Here is a 17,745-nt window from a genome sequence, read left to right as displayed (position 1 = left end):
AAGTTGCCCAGAGATGGCTTAGCCCATCTCAGTTTGGACAACAGTCTAAAGCTACTTAGAGATGGATTAACCCATCTCAGTTTCAATAGCAATATAAAGTTGCCTAGAGATGGCTTAACCCATCTCAATTTCAGTGGCAGTCTAAAGCTACCCAGAGATCGCTTAACCCGTCTCAGTTTCAACGATAATCTGAAGCTTCCCAAAGATGGCTTAACCCATCTCAGTTTCAACGGCAGTCTACAACTGCTCAGAGATGGCTTACATCTCAGTTTCAACAGCAGTTTAAAGCAACCCAGAGATGACTTAACCCATCTCAGTTTCAATAGCAGTCTAAAGATGCCCAAAAATGGCTTAACCCATCTCAGTTTCAATGGCAGTCCAAAGCTACCCAAAGATGCATACGACCAATTGATATTTTCAAGAAGGGAATCATTTCTTCTAGAATAAGGAATTCTCTCTTTTAATCAGCACTGTTGAAATCTAGGCTCTTTGCTGTATCACCCTTAAAAGGAGCATGCGTTGAGTTGAAATGACGAAAGTGGCTACAACCCGCTATCACCGACATTGATGATGTCAATGAATATCTGATTCTACTCCTACAAAATCATGGGGTTCGAAGGTTTTAGAAGCACCAACGATTGCATTTGTGAAGATAATGTAGCAAAAAGATCAATAACGTGAGAAGATAAATACAAGAGGTAAACTAAAGCTAAACACAAGAAGGTAAACCGCATATGAAGAAAAAGTTCATGTCCTGCAAGATATATGATTCAGATGAGTAGATAAACAAATGAAGATGGCAATTTGGCTTAGTTTTGAGCATTCCGCCAATGCATGGGGGTTGCTCTATATAAACAAGCTTAGGTCAATTGTGAAAAGTTTGGATCATTCGTTAATGAAATTGAGGCATTAGCTTGTGTCTCACCCGCTTTGCTTCTAGCTCTTGGATCCAGTGATGAGGAGAGATAAAAATTTTAGAGAGAGAAACTACCCCTACTCTATAACCTTAGCCTACCATGTGGTCCATGCGCACCAACCCTGACCCGTGGCTAACCACTCTCTCTCTCTCTCGTGTGCAAAAAACGAGGTTGAGGCAGCATGACCAGGCTAGGTCACACCTCAAGCCTACTTTCACTCCTCTATTTCTCCTCTTTCCTCTTTCTTTCTCTCTCTACATCATTTTTCTCACGTAGTAACTCAGAATCGCAGCAAACTTGCGGCCCAGTCCCTCTCTGCGCCCTTCTATCCTTTATCGCGAGTTAAATCAAGAAGCCGCAGCACCTGTGGCCTCGTCTCTCTCTATGCCCTTCTCTCCTTTGTCGTGCATTAAGTCTCGGAGCCACAACAACTGCGACCCCATCTCTCGTAGAGTTCTTCTCGTTCTCATAGCAACCTGGAACCACAACAAACCTGCGGCCCCATTATTTTCCCCTCTTTCTTCCTCTCCTTTGCTTTGTGTGTAACAGCAACAAACTTGCGGCTTCATCACTCTCCTTTTTCTCTTCTCACCTTTACTTTGAGCATGACCACAACAATTATGTGGTCTCACTCCTATACTACACCCCGTTTCTTATAGAGCCATGACAAAGCGTAACCCCATCCTTCCCCTCATTCTTCTTCATTCCTCATTGTGTACTGACAGTATCCTGTTATCCATCATACGCTTGACTAGATACCTCTTGGAACCATCTCAAGAGTTTTAACACTCAGATCACCACTCTAACTTCCTCGCCATATAGTTGAGTCGAGTTGTACGAGATATATACGCTCTCGCCCTCACTCACTCGGGTGGAATCATCCTGAGTTGGTAGTCGAGAGAGTTTTGATTCTTTAGTCACTCTGATTGCCAAGTTTCCTAGCATTCATGCGGATAAAAGGATATATGTCGTCACTTCTCCTTTATCCTTTCTTTGTTAGCCAGTCCCTACTCGAGTGAGCCATTATAGAGGACTATTTTCAAATTCACATTGCAAGTTGTGAAAGAAAAGAACGAGACGACATGTTGAAGTTTGAGAAGAGTTCGTGTCCAAACCATGCTGGCAAACAGCCAGAGGGCTTCATAATTGTTCTAAGAGGGCGACTACAATCTCTTGTTGTTGGTTCCTATTCACAACAAGAAGAGTACACTCGCACGCATAAAACACCAACACATGTGGACCCTTCACGGTTGTTTGAGAGAGGGTTTTCTCTCAACAAGAAAACCAGGCCTGGACCAACTATCTCTGGGCAGCTTGAGACTGCTTCTTCGAGAATCTTCGTCGAATCTCAAAATCCATGGACTAAGCTATGCTCAAAGTATGGTCAAAATAGGGCACACTTGAACATGTTATTAAGAACCATACTTATTCTTGATCCTCTATGGTCATTCATCATATGTTCACTGCCAGTCCCCAGGTGGTTATTCTTAGTCATGCATTGGGACTAAACAATTATACTTTTCAAGGTCAAAGTATAGGCCATTCGCAACTCAATCTTTGTTAAGTGTTGATTCGAATATTCTCACACATTTTAAAGGTGATCGAGAATCAAATCAAGAATATAATGGCCCTGGTACCATGAGGAAATTCCTTATATCGAGGAGGAAATCCCAGTTTTGATGATCAAATGTCATCTTGACTGCAACGCATGGGTATAAGGCCTTCAAAGTTTCAACCGCTGGGCGATATGGATGATGGGTTAATCCATCCTCACTTCATATGAAATTTTGGGATGAGGGTTATAATGTCTCAATCATAGATCCTTGAAAATCTTGACTTGTTCCCAAAACATAAAGTTTTGGGATATCAGTCAAGGCATATCTTAACTAACAGTGAATACGAACATGGGTTAAGCCAAGTCCAAATATTGCTCAAGTTATATCATTCCTGGACTTTAAGGCATATCAGGCCTTTAACATGTATATCATTGGGAATTTTCTTCTATATATCAACATATGGCGAGGTTACCCTTATTGCTCAGTCCGTTAGAACTCCACATTTTAACTGACATATTAAAAGAATCATTGCTCGTAGGTTACCATATTTATGCATAACTAACAGCGATGCTTAGAAATCAAACGGTATCTAGTTGTACCATATATCACGGGCATATCAGGCCCTAAAACTTGTCTCAAACGAGATGGCTTCGATTCTCATGCCAACCTTGAATTTGCTCGGTTGACGAGCTACATGCCTCATATATTTATCAGTCATAAATTAGAATATTTAGGGACTACTAACGAATCAAGACTCTTTAGGCATATCAAGACCTTCATATGGTGAATCCTGATCATATTACATATATCATATTATATGGGGCATATCTGAGCAGGTATTATCAAGAACCATATTCTTATCTTATCAACCATGCGTCAAGATAACTATCCAGCGTGGACTATAGGCTTTGTTGTATATCAGCATCTTCAATCTATCGAGCGTTTGTTAAAACACACTTAGTCTGATAAATGACCAACAGGCATATCCATCTTTTTAAATCATATCTTCAAGGGATTTTTTCATCGAGCTTGCATATTTTTATTTGAGCATGCGTAAAGTTCACTACTCGTAACTGCCTTAAAGGTATGCTTAACTTGAGGCATATCATTTTATAATGTTGTATACTTTTGAATTGAAAAAATAAATAATATAGTGTTTTTTTTTTGTGCTACGAAAGAGACGAGAATAATTAGATGAGCCATCAATGGTATTGTCCCCTTGCTTCTTAAATGTTAGAAAATAGCCAAACTGCTCTAAACCCATAATGATTTTTAACAATAATTTGTGAAAATCCAACAGTTGGCTCTCCGTAGTTTCAAAAAATTCATATTCATTTTCATTTACAGCCAAATAAAGGGCAAAATAACATGGATTGATGTTCTTCTTATTACAATATGATGTAATAAAGGAACATGTGAAGACACAAAATAACAAATACAAATTTAGTCTAGTCCTAACAGTAGTTGTGCACTTGATGCCATAGGATTTTGATTGGAATCATCCAAAGGCTTATGCTCTACTGCTTGGTGTAGCGATAATCGAAAGAATTTCAATTAGCACTGAAACTGGTTGTCTCGTATTTTCTTTAGCTTAGGCAGCACGTCTCTGATGTTCATGCGCTTCTCTAGCGACTCTGAGGTACAAGCCAAGCATATTTCGAACAATGAGATTATGCAAAATTTCCAACTTTCCTCGTCTTTTGGTCGAATGCTAGCCATGCCATTGCTGATAGGATTTAGTAGCTCAGGATCCAAAATGTCCAATATCCTATGGGGAAACATCACAGAAACCCATTTTGGCAAGCTTACTTCTCCTGTAAACATGTCATCGGTAGGCTTCTTTCTTGTAAACAACTCCAATAACAGGACCCCAAAACTGAAAACATCAGCTTTAGTTGAAGTCATCCCGCTAATGCCATACTCTGCATCTCGTGTTGAATATTGAAAAGCATAAAATCAGTTAGAAAATCCACCTTTATCTTATACCAAGACAAAAACTAGAGTTGTCAAAATGCAATTTTGTAAAAGTTTAGAGGCGACAAACAAGTAAAGAATTTACATGGTGCTAATTTTGGCATAGAAATCGGTGACAAATTCAATGTGTTCTATTAATTTAGGAGATGGAATTGAGCAAACCTGGTGCAATGTAGCCGATCGTTCCTTTGAGATTGAATGTAGTAGATTGATGACAATCTGAAGGTTCAGTATCTTGCAACCTTGCCAAACCAAAGTCCCCTACTCTTGCTGTCATATCTTGATCAAGAAGGACATTGCTAGGTTTGAGGTCTCGATGCACAATAGGCGTGGAACAGTCATTGTGTAGATAATCTAATGCAGACGCGACATCAATCGCTATGTTCAGTCTTTGAGAAAGGTCTAATTGAATCCCATGTGATGAATTTTCAGGGGGATGCAACCATTCTTCCAGGCTGCCATTTGGCATGAACTCATAGACCAGAGCCTTGAAATCAGTATTATTGAAATCAGTACTTAAGCAAGAGGTGATGAGCTTAACAAGATTCCGATGTCGAATGCTACGAAGGGCATCACACTCCACAAAGAAGCTCTTGGATGCCCCATGCTTTTCGAGGTTCAAGACCTTGACAGCAACAACAGTTCCATCACGAAGGCATCCTTTGAAGACAGAGCCAAAACCACCACCGCCTAAAAAGTTAGTTGGATTGAATTTATCAGTTGCAACTGAAAGCTCCTCATATGAAACCCTTTTGTGTACAGCTCTAAACGACTCTGACGAGGCCACCTTCACTGGTTTACTCTTCCTGTAGAATAATATATATGCCAACCCTAATAAAACGATGAGGAAAGTGAATCCAGCTACTGCAATTGTCACTTTCAGTACCAAAGACATTCCTTGAGAACTAGAAAGATGGCACGAGGGTAATTGCCATTTGCTTGTGATTTTGCTACATAGCCTCATGTTTCCTTGGAGTTCCTGCTTCGTGATGTTGGCAAACACACCCTCATTTGGGACTTCCCCTTCTAGATTATTGAAGGAAAGATTCAAGTATTGCAAGTACTTACTTGATTGCAAAGACATTGGGATGGCTCCTGACAAATGATTAGAGGAGAGGTCCAAGATTTGCAAACCTTTTATATCCCCTAAGGAATCAGGTATTGTACCTGTGAAGGAATTATCATGAAGGAATATGTACTGCAATCCGTCACAGTTACCAATCGTGGCTGGGATGATCCCAGACAAATGATTCTTTGAAACATCAATGGCGACTGTCTTATCTAATTCTCCAACTTCAACTGGCAAGGGGCCGCTCAAAAGATTATGAGATAAGTTGAGATAAAGACCTAAGCTCGAGAGACTGGAAACTTCCTTAGGAATGCTTCCTTCTAGTTGATTTCGGGACAAGTCCAAAGAGAGGAGTTGCTTAAAGAAGCCAAGACCAGAAGGTATTGTTCCAGTAAGATTGTTCCCATGTAAATCAAGGTGATTCAACTTGGTGAGACCACCAAGAGAGTCAGGAATTGTACCCGACAACATGTTCTTCGCGAGACTCAGACTCTGCAGGTTTTTCAGTCGGACAATCTCTGATGGGATGCTCCCGCTTAATGAGTTCCCAGTCAAGTTTAGAAGTGTCAATCCAATGAGATTGCCAATTCCAACTGGTATGCTCCCGTGCAAACGGTTACCCCCCATATAAAATTTTGAGAGGTGGGTGGAGAAGTTTGACACAGACGCTGGGAGAACCCCATGGAAGAGGTTCTCATCAGCAGCAAACCACTCGAGTTTCGTGCAATTGGCCAAAGATGTGAGGAATTCCAGTCCAGTCTCTCCTTCCCCAGTGAGCCTGTTGAATCCGATATTGAAGAAGATAAGCTCCTTTAGGTTGCCCAGACCCAAGGGAACAGTCCCCTCCAAGAAGTTGTGCGACAACCTAATGTTGGTGAGCTTTGTGGCATTAATCAGCGTTGAAGGGATGGGACCAGTCAGGGGATTTATGCAGAGGTTTAGCAATTCGACATTTGGGAGCCTCAAGCCAATGTCGGAGGGGATTCGCCCGTGCAAATGGTTATCTGCAACTACAAATGTGATGATTGTGGAGATGTTATAGAGGGAGTCAGGGATGGTTCCTGAAAGCTCATTGCTGGAGAATTGGAGGTGCTGCAATTTCGGGAAGCGTCCAAGATCAGGTGGAATGGAGCCATTCAAGGAGTTCGTTCCAAGGTGGAGGGTGGTGAGAGAGGTTATGTTCGCGATCGAGGGCGGGATGGTGCCAGTAAGCAAATTTTGTCCAAGCCTCAATACTTGGAGCCTCGAAAGCAAAGAAAGCTGGTTAGGAATGGAGCCAGTTAGCCGATTGCTCAGCATGTCGAGCATGATCAGCTGACGACATCCTGTGATATCCTCAGGAATCCCACCTTCAATGAAGTTGGAGCTTACATTCAGGCTCCGAAGTCGAAACAAATGACCGATTTCCTTGGGGAGGCTCCCAACCAACTGATTGTTTTGCAGGTGCAGTTGTCGAAGGAAGGAGATGTTTCCGATGTGAGGAGTGATGCTTCCTGTCAAGCGAAGACTCTGCAGATCGATGGCCACAACTCGTCGGTTGCGAAGATCGCAAGAAACTCCTCGCCATCCATCACAAACAGTGGTAGAGTTGGCTCTCCATGAGTCCAGGGAGTTGCTTGGGTCGCTGGTTATGAAAGATTTAAAGGAGAGGAGTGCTTGAAAATCGCTGCTGGTGTTCAAGGCTAAAGCTGGTGGCGCCATGAGCACCAGCAGGAGCAATGAATACAGAAGGGAACAGGCACACCGGTAATTTGGAAAGAGCTTCATCCTTATCATTGAATGTTTTTTGGCATGGGAGAGCTAGATGGGTGGTGTGGGGGGGCTTATATTAAGCCACGGTTTCTATGAGTCGGCCGACTCATACGTACATATGCGGGCCCCCACTAAAATTCATTTTAGATAATGTTTTTTGCTTTTTTTAATTCATCATCGATGATCTATGAAAAAAAAATAAACTTTTTAAACATATTTTGAATATTTTTTTTGTACATAGTCCATATCTTATTTATGGATGTTTGTAAGTCACTGACTAATGAAATAATTTTTCGTTAGATAAAGTGCGTACAAACTCTACTGATTTCGCATAAAGTTTGAAATTCAAACTCCTTGGCAGACTTGACTCTTTCTTTAATAATTGAGAGAGACTTAAACATTCACATGTATGAGTACCTGAACATAACCCCTTGTAAATATGATCAATCTGCACTACTCTTATAATTTTAAATTTTATAATTAGGGTTGCACATGGATTTTTAAGTTATCACAAGGTTCGTAACACTAAAACTACATCTTCCGATAAAAATTATTAATATGTCTTACTTGTAGGGTCTAAGGTGGGCACTTTATAAAATCCTCACCTTGAAATAAAATAAGTAACCAATGCACATTCAATATTTTTTATTTTTTTATTTAAAAATAAAAAAAAATAAAAAATAAAAAATAAAAAAAGAAAGAAGGAAGGAAGGAAGAAGAAGAAAAAGAGGTAGATGACTATCAATTTTGGATACAGTCAGATGCGTTAGTGAGAACAGGTTGACCTTCAAGCGGGGATATTTCATCTTTACCGTCCATAAGATGCAAGTGTCATTGCATTTTTTGATTTAAGGGGCAACTGGAGGTCTAATCATCTATTGCTTTTGGAGTGTCAGACGCTATTCGAAAAGAGAAGCATCTGGTGACCGGAGCTAGAGTGCGGCCACATCAATGACTTTGGGACTACAACACACCCTTCCATCAACGCGGTCTAGGAGGAAACACTGATTTCAAAGTGGGACAAGTCATCACTCGTATTAGTATCCCCCCTCCTACACGCAATCGTAAAATTGTGACCAAGGACTTTTATGTTTTGATTTTATTTTCTTTTCAGCGTTCTAAAATCCAATAATCTTGTGATAAAAGAGGGATAAAATCAGTTATTTGTATACAAGCAATTTTAAGACCTTGCAATGAAGATTTCAGTTCTGCCTTATTTGCAGTGGCATTACCACACGGGCTAGATTACGAAAAAAACAACATTATTTTCGGGATCTGTCAAAACGCCTCCAAGCCTAGCCACTCCTAGTTACCTTGCGAACTACTATCAAAGTTTAACTTTAGCCAACCTATTACTGATATTTTTCAGTTAGTATTTGGCCATTTTTTTGCAACCACCACTCAAAGTCAGATTTTTTAAATTGATGAACGCCTCAACCAGTGAAACACCTCTTTTCCTTATTTGGTGAAATAAGGGATAATTTGGAAACCTAGACAGGTGCATGGTTAAGGGCAAATGTAGATATCCACACATATTTGGGTCCATTGTTGGTCCAAAGATCAGATGAGATCAATGTTGTCAAATTCACTTCGCTTCAGCCAAAGAGGTCGAAGTCTTCGGATTTTAGGTATAGACCGAAGCGAAGCGAACTGAAGTGAAGCCTGGTACTGCTGATTCAGATTTGGACCGCTTTGTGCTGCTTTAGCCAGATTTAGGTCTATTTCGGGTTGATCTGGCCGAAGCAAAGAAATATCTATATATTTTTATTTTTTTGATATATTTTTTAAAATTTTTCCATTATTTTATACATTTTATATATAAATATCTAATTTATTTATGTTAAAAATGTTAAAAAAAAATTCAAAGTTTTCCCCTGAATCGGCCGAAGCACCGAATTGCTTCATTTTTATCACCAAACTAAAGAAGACTCTGAAGAGAATCTGACAATATTGGATGAGAAAAGAGGAGGAATGTGTTAGGTTGGTTGTCAGCGTAAGCTTTTTGCCAAATCTCTATGATGATTTGGGTCCGTGCCGAAAATGCTCACTTTTAAAAAGTAAGTTAGGACCATGTCTCCATGTCTCCATGCTCACTTTTAGATGGAGACATGGTCCTAACTTACTTTTAGATGGAGACATGGTCCTAACTTACTTTCTAAATCTCCCCATCTAAAGTAGTCGAAATAAATAACTTTCTTTGATAGAGTAAATATTGATATATAATTTGATATCTATCTCATTCTTAAAATATTATAAATAGGTTAAAAATATACTTCCTATTTCAAGCATTTTAACATTTTTCTCTCTTGTTTCTTTTTGCTTTGTTTTTTTTTTTCTTAATCCACTATTGTTAATAGCTTTATGCATTATGGTTTCTTTTTTTTAATGTTTTTTTTGCTGCTAATGGTTTTCATTTATTTTATTTATAGTTAGTTGGTGGAAACTCAATCGCACTCAAGCCTCCAAAACAGTATATTTTGTTCTATAAGGAATTCGTATGTAGGTTGTCCTTGAGAGAGAAAGAAACATATAGTGAGATGGGCAGCTAGGGTTGAGTTAAGTGGTGTTTTAGATAGAGAGATGTGTTTCATTTTATAGATTTTTTTAGAGAAAGAAACAATATCAAGAAAGAACAATGCAACTCTTAATATCATAAAAAAAATTAGTAGATGGAACTATTCGATTTTTGTTTTGTTTTTATTTATAAATCTCTGCAGTTTTTATTATTTAATAAAATTTCAATTGTTCACGTGAAATACACGAAATCCGTCTCCAAACAACGTACGCAATCCGACTACTTATTTTAAGGAAAAATTTCATACAGAGCCTTAATTCCCCATCTTATTTCATGTAGACCCTCATTTCATTTTTCTTTCAAGCGGTATAAAAAAAATCCCTAAAGATTACATCCTCATCTCTTATCTCTCTCATTTATTCACTTTTGACCATAAAAATTAGCCTTAACAAATATTTTATACCATTTCAATCTAAAAATGTTTCAAACTTGTTTAACCAAAAACTTTTCTTAACCCACCCCATTATATCTTTTAATCAAAAAATATTTCAAAAATATTTTTTTATTATATTTTTGCCCTTTCAACCCCTCAATGCCACTTTGAGGCTCTTTCTCTCTTTCTCATATTGAGTTAAAATGGTATAAAAAGGTATGTTGGGGCTCATTTTTGTAGTCAAAAGTGAATAAATGAGAGAGATAGAAGATGAGTGGGTACTATGAAATCCTTAAAAAAAAATTTACGCCGCTTGAAAGAAAATTGGGAGGGTCTAGCATAAAATAAGATGGAGAATTAGGGTTCTCTACAAAATTTTCCCTTATTTTAAAGGCTATCTTGAAACGTAGCGAGAGGAGTGGAAAAAAGAGTACGAAGAGGGAGGGATGCCAAGTTACATGGAACGTGACAACAAATAGAGTGGTAAGATGAAAGTGATCAATGATAATGCAAGTATGAGGTAGCAACATTAAATACAATGAAGATAGAGTGAAAAGAAATGAGGTTAACATGTGGTCCAAAAGCACCACAAAAGCTAACCAATCAATAACAAGAAGAGAAAATTATGTATATATCCATTATACTATGCATTATTACATATCCACCTTTCAGTTTCTGTTATTATCTCCATGTCTGTTATTTCACTTTCATAACGAGATTTTTTAAAATAGATGATTTTACCCATTTTCAGGTGTTGAAAAATAGAAATAAAAAATTTCGACTTTTCAACAACAGAAAACGGAAATAGGTCATTTAACCTTCCCGCTCTAGTTACAGTTGTTCAACAATCGAAATCAGGGTTTTCGGGTGTTGAAAAACCAAAAATCTAATTTCAGTTGTTCAACAATCGAAAACCTAATTTTGGTTGTTCAACAATAGAAAACCTAATTTCGGTTGGTCAAAATCCGAAACCGTGGAGTGAGTTGTTTTCACAACCGAAATTATATTTTCGATTGCATGATTTTGGTTTTTTAATAACTGAAAATTTATGGACTTTAGCTTTTGATTAGCCGAAAATGTTCGCGCCAATACTTCGCACGTTTTTTATTTACGAAAAGTTTTTTAGGGTATAAAGTTGAGGGAAAACGAGAAATATAGTATCATACATGGATCCATACCCATTGTACTTTCAACCAATACAATATCCCACGAGATTAGCCCGTGGTCATGATTGGTATGATACTTACTCTTGCCTTATGTTGTTGATTGTTTTTTGTTAGTTTTGTCACAAAGGGTATCATATTTTTATATTTGTAACTTTATGTATTGTTGATTAATAAATAATATTTGTTAAAATATTGCTGAACGTGTTTCTTTGTATAATTATTTGTTGTTTGTATAAATATGTATTTTTATTTTATGTTGATACATTGTCTTTATTGTATTGGGTAAATATTGTTGAACTTGTTGGTTTGTGTTATTATTTGTTGTTTATTTGGAGTTTGTTTGAGTATTTGTTAATTTTGTTGTTTATTAATTATTTGTCCTTTTATAGTAGTACACTATTTGAATTTATTATGTAATCCTCAGTTTTTATGAACCCTAGTTAGAAATATCCAAAATTTTTGTATTCTTTATTATATCAATTTATTGTGACACAAATTTTGCTATTCATTTAATATAGTAGCATTGACGATGGTTACTGAGGGAGTGCAACTAGTATTCCGATATGGGGGGTCATTTGAGACGAATGCAGATGACGGTCGTATCTTTTACAAAGGGGAAAAATTGAAGGTTACGAAGTATAATGGAAATAGTTTTTTTGAGGAAATAAAAAGTCATTTTGGTAATTTAACAAAGTGTGATCCTAACAAATTAACTAGTATGTACCACAACACAAGTCTTCCTAGTGTGCTTGATTTGATTGATGTAAGTGATGATGTAGATGTATCTTTTATGTTGGGAGGGGAATCTTCAAAAATTGTTGTATATATTACATCTACAATGGAGCCAGAACGAGAATCTAGTGGTGAAGGTCCATCTTCAAGAAATAGGTATATCTATAATTTACTTTTTCATCTATAATTTGGTTTAATTTATTCTTTTATGTATAGAAATGTATTGTTGTTTCATCTTACACTATATCTTTTGTCAACAGTCGACGTAACACTTTACCCCATCAAGATCAAAACATTCAAGTGCCGCCAGACCCTGAGCTTGTACCTGAACGTGATATGGAGGATATTGAACCACTAGAGAGCCCATGTAGAGGAGGAGTTGATAATGAGGTTTAATTGAATATAGGACAATATTTTGAAAGTGTCAATGAAATCTGGCATCATCTTGTAGATTTTGCAATTCACAATAATTTTGTTTTGAAGTTTGACAAAAGTGAATTGGAATGGGTATGGGCAAGTTGTAAGGCAGAGGGATGCACATGGCAAGTGCGGTGCTTACGAGTTGGCAATACAGCTTACTTCACAATACAGCTTACTTCAAAGTGAAATCTATGGTTAAAGAACACACACGTAGTGTTCCAATGGGGAGGGTCCATTAGCCACTAGCTTGTAGTGGTTGGGTGGCCAACAAAATTAAAGTCTGCCTTATTGACCAACAAAAAATTAAAGCTAAAGACATTGTAAAGGATGTTCAACGCGATCACGGTATCAGGTTTTCCTACATGCAAGCTTGGCGGGGAAAGGAAGTTGCTAGAGAGATGATAGATGAATGACATGAACAACAATATCATGACCTCCCCTTGTATGTGGAGAAGCTTCAAATAACCAACCCAGGAACTGTAGTTCGCATCGATACAGATGAAGGCAGGTTCAAACAACTATTCATTGTTTATCGTCCATGCATCATGGATTTTGTTAATGGATGTTGGCCACTAATTGGTATTAATGGGACATTCTTAAAAGGAAAGTATCAAGGCATATTATTATGCATCATTTCTATAGATGCAAATAATTGGTTCTTTCTATTGGCATTTGCAGTGGTCAAGAAGGAGAACTACTAGAGTTGGTATTGGTTTTTAAGTATACTGAATGAGCTATTATATGAGTTTTCTAATATGCCTACCTTAACAATTATATCAGATCGACAGAAAAGCCTGCCAGAAGCAATAGAAAAATATTTTCCAACATTCTGCATGCGACATATGGAAAAGAACTTCAAGGGCTTCATGAAGAAGTCAGCAAACACCGAAGTATTGCTGATGTTGTTTTGGAAGGAAGCCCGTAAAGCAACCATTAGTGGGTTTGAAAAAATTATGTTTGACATACAATGTACCGACTTAGATGCATATGAGTGGATTAAGAATATCCCTCCCAAATATTTGGCAAATGCTTATTTTCTAGGGACAAGGTACAATCATCTTACCTCTAACATAGCCGAGGCATTCAATGCTTGGATAATGTCTGCTCGAGATAAGCCGATCATTATAATGTGTGAAGAAATAAAGGTACAGTTGATGACCATGTTTGAAGATAATAGGGAGTTAGGTAGTAGTTGGAGTGACCTGCTAGTACCAAAAGCCTAAGATTTACTGGACTTGAGAAAGATGAAAGCTAGATATTTTTGCATATAGTTATATCCGCCATGGATATACAGCTTGATATCCACTATCTTGGGAAGAAGTACGTTGCCGATTTAACTCATTGGACATGCAGTTGTAGAAAATGACAACTGATTGGCATACCGTGTACTCATGCGATTGCGGCTATTAACCATATACATTTGGATCTAACAGCGTACTGCCTTCAGTATTTTATAGTTGAAACATTTAAAAGGGCCTTTCAAACTCTCTTTGGGCCTGTCTCAGATGATATTAAGTTGACTGGTATGTTCAACTGTACAGTTTTGCCACCAAGGACGACACGCCTTCCTGGTAGACCAAAAAAGATATGAGACTGAACAGCCCATCACCATGCCTATGAAATGCAAACGATGCGGCACAGTGGGTCATAATAGGAGGACATGCAGAGAGCCGATAGAGTGAATTATTTGTTGTCAATCTTGTACTTTTGAATGTAATTAACAATTTGATAAATTAATGAAATGAGTGATTTAGATGCCGTCAATCTTGTGTTGAATTAATGAAATGAATGATTTAAAAATACTTATGAACAACCGAAATACTGTTTTAAATCCACTAATGAATTAATGAAACGAATTATTTAAAAATGCACAAACAAGTGTTGTATGGCAAATAAAAGAAAACTTAACAATGCTTATGTCATAGGCTTAAATCCGACTTGGACGAATCCCAAGCCTACTGGTTTAACTCAAGAATTCTCGAGTTAGATCATTGTAAAATACTGTTATGAATACTGTTTTAGATGTTAAAAAATGAATGTTCAAGTAGATCTATAAACATAGCATTGTAAAATATTGTTTTGAATGTTAAAAAATGTAAAAAAAACGTTTGTGACTGTTGAACAACCGAAATTGCTCTAACTTCGGTTGTTCAACAACCAAAATTTTGATTTCAGTTGTTCAACAGTCGAAATTTTGATTTCAGTTGTTGAAAAACCGATATTCTAGAAATTTTGGTAGTTCAACAACCGAATTTCTAACTTTAAAAATCTAGAGAGCTTCTGGAATTCGAAGACAGAAATTCGGTGAATTTCTATCTTCGAATTCCAAAAGCGCTTTGGAATTTACAGTCAGTAATTTGATTATTGAACAACAGAAATTGCTGGAATTTCGGTTGTTCAACAACTGAAATCAAAATTTCGGTTGTTGAACAACCGAAATTTGAGCATTTTCGGTTGTTCAATAGCCGAAAATGTTTTTCATTTTTTAACATTCAAAATAGTAATTTACAATGTTATGTTTATAGATCTACTTGAACATTCAATTTTTAACATTCAAAACAGTAATTTACAATGTTGTGTTTTTAGATCTACTTGAACATTCATTTTTTAACATTCAAAACAATATTTTACAACGGAAATTATCTCAATTATCTAAATTTCGGTTGTTCAAGATTTTCATATGTTTATAGATCTACTTGATTTTAACATTTTTTAAGTTTAAAATTTTATAATTAGGTATGAAAATAGATTTTTAGATACATGTTATGATAAAATTCGGAGGTGCATTTTTAGATGCATTTTATCATAAGCATTTTTAATACATGTTATGATAAAATTAGGAGGAGCACCTTAATTGGATGGTTTAAGGTTGCAACCTTATAGAAACCACACCCTATATATAGCACGACCAAGTACAAATAATTCCCAAAAGGGTAGAGTCATTTACAACATTCTTAAGAAACATTACAAATGTATTCAATGACCATTACATTGTCCTTTCATAATATTACAACGGTAAAAATGACCATTACATTGCCAAAAAAATACAATTATGGATGCCGCCTTCTCTTTGGCTAATATTGCTTCTGTCTCGTATTATGTCTTCTACGCTCCTCGACTGCAGGTTGCGTGGATGGAGCCAAGTTGTCAACAACAGCCCGACTACTCTCACCCACTACATCTTGTTCGCCCTCTTCTTGTACAGCTTCTTCATTAACTTCACGTTGTAACAATTCCATCTTGGCTTCTATATCTTCCATGTCGACCGGTACAAACTCAGACAACATTTCAAATACGTTGTTAACGCGATTATATACTTCAGGATACTACTTTTGTCTAAGTGTAAGTGTCTCTCCTAACATGGTTGTACTAGCCTGAAATGCACTAACCTGCAAAAACAGTTTGGAGGTTAATAAACATACAAACTGATTGGAAAATACTAAACTAAAAGAAATTTATAAGTTAAAATATACATATCAAATCATCCTCATAACCTCGAGGTCTCATTATATAATGTGGTTCATGTGCAGGAACCACCTCTTCTTCTTCCTGGTTACGAGGTTGCAAAATATCAATAGGTGGGTTAGCGACATTGTGTATGATCAGATGGGACACTCGGCTGTACCAAGCCTTGTACTCCTCTGAGGGCAATCCGTTCGCAATATCGACTTCAATGTCTGTCATCATGTAATCATGGCGAGACAACCAATGATGAATCTTGTCAGAATTGACATTTCGCCAATCTCGCTGCCCACCATGTCTGCTGGACCTCTTATTAACAGATAAAGGATTTATTGAAATGCTCTGTTTAGCTCCAAATTGACGGCAAACACGATCTGATATGTATGGCTCGACAATATCATCAAAGATCAGAGTCGTTACGCACATTGCTGTTTCAAATGCCTCATGCCTATTATCTGGAATTGCCTCATCAGGCATGAAATATGGATTCCATATTACCTGTTATATGAAGTGCAATCACACATAACGATCAGTCAATAAAAAAATTACAAATATTATAATATAATTGAACATATTGAACATCAAAGTACAAAGTGACCTCATTTGGTTGGAGGTTATTTAACTCTTGTCTAATGGGAGACATCAAATTATGTGGATTGCCATAATAATGCTTAAGTGTCTCCCACCATTTTGCCCTGAGCATATTTGGAGATATATTATATGGTATGGGTCTTATATGCATAATATACTCATAAGACCAACACTGCATTATATCAAGATATAATAAGTTAAAAAAATATTTCAAAGTAGTCTAAAGTATTATGCTTATATCTATACAAAAATTAAATTTACATGCATAAGAGTAGTAGAACTATTAAAATGTCTTTGCTTGAAAGTACAAGTTTTTCCAAGTGAACAATATAGATATGGGAGGGATGTAGCACCTCATGCATATCTGTTAGCTTGCTCAATATCTTCAAAGAATTGTAGGTACCTTATTGGGACTGTTGCAACTGATGCATCAATAAAAATGGTAACGCTGATGAGGAAGAGTAAATAGGCTCGAGTATATCTGATTATTTGCACAGGGGATGCATTAGGTGGCAATTCCCAAAAATTAGCCTTCAACCATGAATGTTTTATGGTTGTCAAGTTGCCCTAAGTGGGGACTATACCCAAATTGTCCTCTATGAACTTGCGTAGGTCACTGATAGGACGACATGTAACTGGCTCGCATCCAAAGACAATCCTAAAATCTCGTACACATTAAATAAAGTTGATGTCATCTAACCAATTTGAATGTTATAGTGGAAGGAATTGGTCTATGAGCGCCACCTCTCTATATTGGCAGCAACCAATGGATGATCAATTCGACTTGGTCGAATGATAGACAGGGCACCTAACCCAGACGCGTTCACTAATTGAACTTGCTCTTCAGTTAGTCGCCAATCGTTCAATTGAAATGTCTTCTCATCGATTCTAATTTCTTATTTTTCCTGAAATATAATAAATCTGACACATACAAGTCACATTATATATACAGATGTACTTCCCATATGCAATTGAAACAAACAATATTTAATAATTTCAAGTAATCTCATAACTTGTCTCTAAAGTTTATTACTCCCCTAGTTTAGGTTTAGGTGTAATTTCGTCTTTCATGGTAGCTAATACAATTTTATTATTATCTTTTCAAATAGTATATATCTGTTTTTCCTCACATCATGTATAACTCTACAATCATATCGC

At 37.0% G+C, this 17,745-nt stretch overlaps 1 protein-coding gene across 1 annotated transcript; it reads right to left on the bottom strand.

The window, feature by feature from the left end:
• Nucleotides 1-3,787: 3,787 nt before the first annotated feature.
• Nucleotides 3,788-7,309, bottom strand: LOC18426008 (uncharacterized). Its single transcript, XM_020662288.2, has 2 exons — nt 4,610-7,309; nt 3,788-4,395 (listed from the first exon to the last, which is right to left on the bottom strand). Exons 1-2 carry the CDS (start codon nt 7,290-7,292, stop codon nt 4,028-4,030), a joined length of 3,051 nt encoding a protein of 1,016 aa, XP_020517947.2. The 5' UTR covers nt 7,293-7,309; the 3' UTR covers nt 3,788-4,027.
• Nucleotides 7,310-17,745: the final 10,436 nt, after the last annotated feature.

Source organism: Amborella trichopoda, chromosome 7 (genome assembly GCF_054954075.1).
Source record: "Amborella trichopoda isolate Santa Cruz 75 chromosome 7, AtrichopodaSantaCruz75HAP2 v2.0, whole genome shotgun sequence".
Taxonomy (NCBI): Eukaryota; Viridiplantae; Streptophyta; class Magnoliopsida; order Amborellales; family Amborellaceae; genus Amborella; species Amborella trichopoda.
The sequence above is the reverse complement of the archived record's forward strand: the minus strand, read 5'-3'. Positions and strand labels throughout refer to the sequence as shown.